We start from the raw sequence: 8,269 nt of genomic DNA on the forward strand, positions 1-8,269 counted from the left end.
CAAGTCATTCTTTTTTTTTGTCGAAAAAATGTTTGCTTGTATCAAAAATTTTAAGGAAATTATTTTATTCTGCGGCCAATAGCGCGATATTTTTGTCTCAAGTATTTTATTCTCTCGGGTTGAGACACTAGCGACTTGATTCAAGATTGCACTTTATCGTAAACTAACATGGACTTTCTATTTTCAATTAAAATTATGATTATTATTTTTTTTTGCACACCTCAAGTTTGAAAGCGACTTCCGATAAAGTGAGGTGATAGATAAGTTTTGAATTTCGTGACAATATTGGGCGGTAGTATATAATTATGGCTGCACAGAGATCTTAATAAAAGATTTATTTATTGGTTATCTATCTTATATCCTTTTTATATAATAATTTTACATTGTTGTTAATTGATTTCGTGATAATAGTCATATTTGATTGAGTATGATTTTGTATGAATTAGGCATGGTCATGTATGCTCATGGAAAGTCATACTCAGTCCTGCAATCCAATGTATGATCATTAATTTTGCGTTATACATAGTCATGCATGATTAGACATAACTTAACATGACTCATGCCTGATCAAGCATGACTTGACAGGCATCATGCATGATCATTCATGGTTAAGCTTGGTCATACATGAGCATGCATGAGTATTCTACGAATCATGTGTGACTATTATTTCCTCGCCATGCATGATCATGCATGCCTTTGCATGAATCATGCGAAGTCATTCTGGAACATGCACAACTGTGCCTGAATCATGCTTTACTGCTCTTGGATCATGCACGATAATGAATGAATTATGCACGATCAAGCATGATCGTGCATGACGATGTTTTCCTGGATTAAAAAAAATTTTTTTTCATTTTTAATATCTATTAGAAGTAAGTACAGAAAAATAACTTTTTTTAGTGTTTTAGTAAATCAATCACTACTATGGAAATAACGATGGAAAGAATAATGTTGCCAGGTGATTTTTTAACTTAATGTACTCCCAAAAACCTTTAAAATTTTTAAATCGATCTATCGAATCGTTTTTCGGGGTTCCATGCGTTTTGAACCCCGGACAAAATATCACCACGCAACAATCAACATTTTTTTCAATTCATATTCTGATAATAAAATATCAAATACTTAAATATTCTCATGTATTAAGAACTATATGTAGCATTTAGTGTTGAATGGAAGTTTGATTTATATCTGTCAATTGTCTAAGTATTGTAAAATACCTACGTAGCGACCTGTAACAGGTCAAATGACCTAATGATGATATTTAAATAAAATAAATAAGTAAATGATTTTTAATTTTCAATGCCAGATCGTCTTGACATGTAAAATTGGTCTATTACTTATCGTTTAAACTAAATATTATCGTTTATTTATAAATTATATTTTTAACAATACTTTGTTTTACCGCGTAACTCTGTTTAAAATAAATAAAATTGTATAATAAAGAAAGGCAGTTTGTAATTATAAATTTTTTGTTTACAAATCGTTATTTCCTTTTCAAACTATCCCCGCACTTTCCCTAAAAAATCCTTGGACTTCGGCGAGCTAATCCATCAGGAAAAAGTCCAATCTAATAACACCTTACACTTATTAAAGGAACTTAGAATACTTGCTATAACCATGATAAAAAAAATTCACCGCCATTGTCTTTACCATCTTTCTAACGGTCTAAAGTAGAATGTACCTGCATCAACTTTACTGATAAGCTCAGTAAGTATATTCGGGTTGAAACCATTTTTTAAAATTTTGCATCTTTAGGTCTCTAATTCTTTCCTAATAATGTATGGGATTACAGTGAGCATTATCGTAAGGATATCCATATGTAATCAAACATAGTTTATTTAAAATTTGGAAAATCCAAAAGTGCACCCCTCGAACGCTCATGTTATGTTTTTTTTTAAAAGCTAAATTTCGAATAAAATTGAATATCCCGATCTTTTCTCATAGAAATTACCATGGTAAATATACGGTAATAAAAGTAAAAAAAAAAAATAAATAAGGAGAACATTCCTAATGAAAAATGGCGGCAGTATGTGTTTGTTTACATGTAAGATTGCCGGTTTTAACCGTAATGATTTATTTTTAAAAAAACGAGAAGGCCTACAGTAGTGATTTTCGAAAGGAACCTTCTTTGCTTATTTCTGAAAATTTTGAAAAAAAAATTAAGTAGTTTCGTCAAGTCGTTCTCGAGATATTCGTACCACGCCGTTTTTTTGAACCACAGACTAATGGACGTCCACGATAAATTTTTTTTAATGAACTTTTTTTTATATTAATACATATTAGACAAATTAAAAAAAGTATCAGGATTATTCATTAGTGTTTCAGCTTTATATTGATGTGTTTTTCATAATGTGTAAGAGTAATAGAAAAAAAATATATGCACTTTAATGAGTGGAAATCGTGTGACCTTGACAGGTCGGTTATAAAGCACAACCTCTCCGCTTCGCTTCCGAGGCGTGCAAATGAAGTTTACAATTGAATAAAACCGTCAATCAAGCCGATCAGTAAAGCAGTATTTCTATTAATAACGAATTGTTATTATTATTTTTTAATTTTTTAATACTATTCTTATTACTTTTATACTTTTAATTGTATATTATTATTGTTTTATTTATTGTGTTGTATTATTTGCATTCTGATTAAGTGAGATATTAGATATGTTTTGGATTTCGTGACAATTTTTGGCCTTACTATATAATTATAGGTCCACACGGACTTCAAGGCAAAATTGATTCACTGATTATTTGCACTGCATTGTTTTTGTATCACAATTTTACATTGTTGTTGATTGATTTTGTGACGATAGCTTAGTGTATACTCACGTCACCGGTGGCCTGACATTTTTACTCTAATCAAATCTCTCATTCGATGTAATATAAAGCTGATTACGATTATATGGCTCATAGATGCCGTAATATTTCGAAGGTATAACAACTTACATGAAAATATGATATTACCAATCGCTATAGTTGTTATTACTCAATCGTTTGGCACACAGGTAATACATTTAATTATAATGTCAGTTATACAGAATATATTGTCTTTAATATAATTTTTTAGGGAACCCTGCATCTAGTTCTTGAGGATGCCATGTGTACGGCTTACGATGAGGAATATTTCTTAGAACCTGAAACTTATGTAAATGATGAGAATGCATGGGTCGTAAACATGACGCTAATTAAACCACTTTCGATAGAAACTCAAGTAATTATTGTTTCTCATTTTTACTGTTGTTATTACTCATATTTTGCACACCTCTAGTGCGAAAGCACCAAGGATGCTTCATGATCAATCTACGCCCGAGTAAAAATGAATTTATTATTTTTACGAAAAAATTATAAATTTTTATCGACCGCCGCACCACCGCTGCACCACCACCGTTTGGCGGAATATTCCGCCGCACGCTTAAAATATATTCTGCCAGCACCGCCGCACCACCGCTGCACGACCGCCGCACCAATGCTTAAGCATAACCCCGATTTCACAAAAAAATGGCATTTATATGCCAAAATATCTTATGATTAATTAATTAATTTACCCGGTTTATGGTGAGAGAAATTCAATTGTCCGGTAGGAGTAAATTATATATGGCCATATATTAAAATTTTCAATATATACATAGCCATGTATAGAAATTTCAACTAAATTAAAAAAAAAGACTTACTCAATTTTAGTAGTTTTGTACACCTCAAGCGCGAAAGCGCAGGTGTGCTTTATGGACGGTTTTTTTTATTCGACTATTTTACTCACATAAAAATCTTTCTACACTATTTTTATTCCACTAAGATAGGTAAAATTGTATTCTAGCATATAGAGAATTTATTCAGGAACAATTTGAACCCAATTTTAAGTCGATTCATTATTTTATTCGTTTAAAATAAATTAGTTTAACTCAAGAAATCAGTGCTGTCAATTGTTACGTATGAAACTTCGTAAACACGATAACTCTCGATGGATACCGTTAATCGGCCTTACTTTTTTTTTATTGTCTTTGTATTTTTTATCACAAGAACCCTTATGAAAATTACTATCTGAATCCTTTTAGTTTAATTGTAAGTAATTAACGACGTAAAACTGATTATTCGTGAAAAATCTAGCTGCTATTTTTACTGTTGTTATTATTTTTTCATTTTTCTCTCTATCAACTACTGGTGGCAGCATTAGCGTTTAATATGTTTGAAAAAAAGGCGACATCTAAGACAAAAGGCGGGATATTTAAAAAAAAATGTTAGTAAAAAAATATTAAACTGAAAATAAGAAATAAAAAAATCAAATTGATAATTTGTAAGTTGAATAAAAGTTCATAATAAAAAAAACACATTAATATTATATAATAAAAGTAGTGATTAAAAATAAAATGAGCGATTGAGGTGTGCACTTTTGGATTTTCCAACATTTTTTTTTTTCTTTGATGATGCGGAAATCAATCAGATTTGTGATAAAATTAATTTCTAACCGAGTAGAAATTTTTAATTTAAGGAAAAAACGCTATAAATATCAACCAAACGCACACGATTTAGTAGGATTCGAACCCGGGACCTTACGCACGAAAGACCGACGCTTTAACGACTAGGCTACGCTACCGACATTGACTACTAAGTTTACTTGTGCTATATGAGATTGAAAAGAATATACCACTTTTAAATCACTTATCAAAAATAATTTACAACAAAATATCACAGCTATGGTGCGGCGGTGGTGCAGCGGTGGTGCAGCGGTCAATAAAAATTTATAATTTTTTCGTAAAAATAATGATTTCATTTTTACTCGGGTTGTCACGGCGGTGGTGCGGCATTTATGAAATAATCGGAATTGTCACGGCTGTAGTGCAGCGGTGGTGCGGCGCTTAAAAAGCCGTGCAGCGGTATTGCGGCGGTGGTGCGGCGGAATTCTGTTTTTACTCGGGCGTTTTTTGACTCGTTCACTCACATTAAATCATTTCCACTCTTTTGAATACACTAAAATGAATAAAATAGTATACTCATACAAAGACAATTTATTAACGAATAATTTAAGCCCAACATTAAGTCGATTAAATATTCTATTAGTTAAATATAAAATATTTTGATCCCAGAGACACGAGTTATCAATTGTCGTGTATGAAAATTAGTAAACACGATAAGTCCCGATAAACATAATTAATCGGCCTAACTATTTTTATACTATCTTCGTTTTTTTTTAGTACGAGAACCTTTTTAAAAATCACTATCTAAATCCTTTTAGTTTAATTGCAATTGATTAAAAATGTAAAACTGGTTTTTCACGAAAAATCGAACTACCATTTTCATTTTTACTATTGTAATTATTACAAAAGTAAATAGACTTTGAGAAGGATGGGCTAAATCGTTCGAATAGTTTTGAATTGATGGCTGTTTGAAATTTCCATGATTTTTCGTAAAAATCAGTTTTTAATCACTGCTAAAGTTTATATAACTTGAAAACTAATATTCATAGACAATTTCCGTAAAAAGTATCTGAAAGTATGTCTAATAATCTTTAATTTATGACCCTAAGCTTTATGTTTTGTTTATTTCTTCCAATAATTTGATAGCCTTGAAATTTTTAATAAAACTAATGATGTTTCAATCGTACCTATACGTCCTATAATTATAAGTGGTCCTTCCATCGTAATAGCGATTACAATTATGATCTCATACTAATTAAATTTTCTTTACTTTGTTTACGTGAAGGTTCGTTTGGTACATTACCCTAGCGGATTCGAATTACGGTTAATACAGTGATTTACCGTAATTTACGGTGCCTAGCAGAATTACCGTAAATTACGGTAATCTACGGCAAATTACGGTGAATTGCCGTAACTTACCGTAATTTTTCGGCGCCTGGCATAATTACCGTAAATTACGGCAATTTACCGTAATTTGCCTAGATTACCGTAATTTACCGTAGATTACCGTACTTTACGGAAATTCTGCTAGGCACCGTAAATTACCGTAAATTACGGCAATTTACCGTAATTCGCCTAGATTACCATAATTTACGGTAATTCTGCTAGGCACCGTAAATTACGGCGATTTACCGCAATTTACCTGATTTACCGTAGATTACCGTAATTTACGGTAATTCTGCTAGGCACCGTAAATTACGGCAATTTACCGTAATTTACCGTAGATTACCGTAATTTACCGTAGATTACTGTAATTTACCGTAGATTACCGTAATTTATAGTAATTCTGCTAGGCACCGTAAATTACGGCAATGTACCGTAATTTGCCTAGATTACCGTAATTTACCTTAGATTACCGTAATTTACCGTAGATTACCGTAATTTACGGTAATTCTGCTAGGCGCCGTAAATTACCGTAAATTACGGCAATTTATCGTAATTTGCCTAGATTACCGTAATTTACCGTAGATTACCGTAATTTACGGTAATTCTGCTAGGTACCGTAAATTACGGTAAATTACGGTAAATCACTGTATTTACCGTAATTCGGATTCGCTAGGGTACCTACGTAATGTTTTGTCAAATCAACCATCTGAAGTTCTCTATCGAAAATAGTCGTTGTCTTTTTTTACCTAGATTAATTGGAAAATCTACCTTCCATTACAGCTGCCAAATGACCTTTTCTTTATATTTATATGGTTATAGCTCATAAACCAAAAAATAATCAACTCGTAATTTTTAGGGATATTTCTCATTAACAGGAGCATCAATGGGTGAATATGTGGTGAATACTGGAATTGATGTACAGATGAGCTTGTGTGATTTCATTGAGGAACCTATTATAATGGGTCGTGTTCTTCAAGCATTTGGAATGTCTGTAGACCATTGTCCACCTGACATTGTAAGTGATAATTGACTATGAGATATGAAGGAATTCAGAAGTACCATAAAGATTTAATATATTATGTTATCTTTTGAAATAACGGTTTAATGAACGATATTCCATGCCATAATGAGACTAATGGTTAAGTTTGTTTTGCCCTAATAGTTTAGTGTCATTAGTCCATTTAAAACCATCAGTGCTTAGAGTTATCTTAGTACGTTTAATTTCATTAGTACAACACTTAATTCAACACTAGTAACTTTTAATAGTGTTTCCTTGCAATATAATCATATCTATGGATCTCATTGTTACCTAATGTTTTAATCTTAATTCTAACACTTTTCAGGGTCTTTATGGAACTGAAGGTTATATAATTCCAACAGACACATTACCAGATGAATTCCCACCTAATAAACACATGGTGGAATTTGGTCTATTGTACGAGGAGAAGCCATTATTAATATACCAAGTATTCGTCATCTCCCAATAAAAGGTGAAGTGATTTTTTAGAGCGACACTATAATGATAATTACTCATTTTTCTTAATTTGTTTTCAGTTTCTGGCATCCCTGGAAAAATAATTTATAGCTAATTATGTAAATGGTTATAGAAAATAAGATATGAATTTTGGTTTCGTCTAATTTTATATAGTTACATATCATTTTATATAATTATATTTACTTTTATAGAGTTATATTTACAATAACTGTCATAAAAAAATTTTTCATTGTCAGAAAATATGGTTTTCATTCCTGATAACTAATGCTTTTCCCATAATAATCCAATTCTGTCAGTTATATTTTATCGTAATCTTCTAATTATAAAGGTTCATATAACTTTGAAACTTTGGTGATGAGAAAGACCCGTGAGGTTTCTGACGTGACGTGCAAGTCTAGACCCTGGTATAGGTCCGAGAAACTCGAGTGTATTTTTTTTTTTTATTAAAAATTAATCAAGTTCATATTGTACGACCATGCATCAAGTTACCTTACATTTGGAGCCTCGAGGACCAAGTAAAACAGTAGTTAAAACTATCATTTGGCTTTAAATCAATGCCAACACACGTCAGAAAGACCCACTGTACTTGGTCTGATAATAGAATCCTACTGGAGTATTTTTAACTTCCCACTAAGAAAATTGAAAATTTTCAAAAATTCGGCGTTATTGGTTTCGGTCCGGTTTTCCTAAATCGAATTTCTATCAGATTTTGACGTTTTGAAGTTCTAGGAAACTATTCTGATTAATTTCAAGATGATGTCCGAGTGTATGTATGTGTGTACGTAAATTCGTATGTAAATATCTGTAACTCTTAAACGGATGGACCGATTTTGATCGGTGAGGTGTCATTCGTCGCGGCTTGTTAATATCTAGCTGTAAAAATTTGCGCTTAATCACTCCGGCGCGTTCGGAGATATTTCAAAAATAAAATTTTTTCAAAAATGGTTTTTTTGGATAACTTTTAATTCGCTCGATGGATTGAT

The 8,269-nt window shown here is 31.7% G+C and overlaps 1 protein-coding gene across 1 annotated transcript; it reads left to right on the forward strand.

Moving 5' to 3' along the window:
- The first annotated feature begins 2,833 nt into the window (after positions 1–2,833).
- LOC130670623 (uncharacterized) lies at positions 2,834–7,516 on the forward strand. The gene is made up of 5 exons (XM_057474055.1): positions 2,834–2,998; positions 3,061–3,204; positions 6,648–6,806; positions 7,135–7,281; positions 7,346–7,516. The coding sequence occupies exons 1-4, from the start codon at positions 2,948–2,950 to the stop codon at positions 7,276–7,278; spliced, it is 498 nt and encodes a 165-aa protein (XP_057330038.1). The 5' UTR covers positions 2,834–2,947; the 3' UTR covers positions 7,279–7,281; positions 7,346–7,516.
- Positions 7,517–8,269: the final 753 nt, after the last annotated feature.

This window comes from Microplitis mediator, chromosome 6 (genome assembly GCF_029852145.1).
Source record: "Microplitis mediator isolate UGA2020A chromosome 6, iyMicMedi2.1, whole genome shotgun sequence".
Classification (NCBI taxonomy): Eukaryota; Metazoa; Arthropoda; class Insecta; order Hymenoptera; family Braconidae; genus Microplitis; species Microplitis mediator.

Bases quoted from the DNA above. Each gene is read 5' to 3' on its own strand.
- LOC130670623 (XM_057474055.1), top strand. From the start codon at position 2,948: ATGATATTACCAATCGCTATAGTTGTTATTACTCAATCGTTTGGCACA. The intron at 3,205-6,647 runs GTAATTATTGTT...CGTAATTTTTAG, and splicing joins CACTTTCGATAGAAACTCAA to GGATATTTCTCATTAACAGG. The intron at 6,807-7,134 runs GTAAGTGATAAT...AACACTTTTCAG, and splicing joins ACCATTGTCCACCTGACATT to GGTCTTTATGGAACTGAAGG.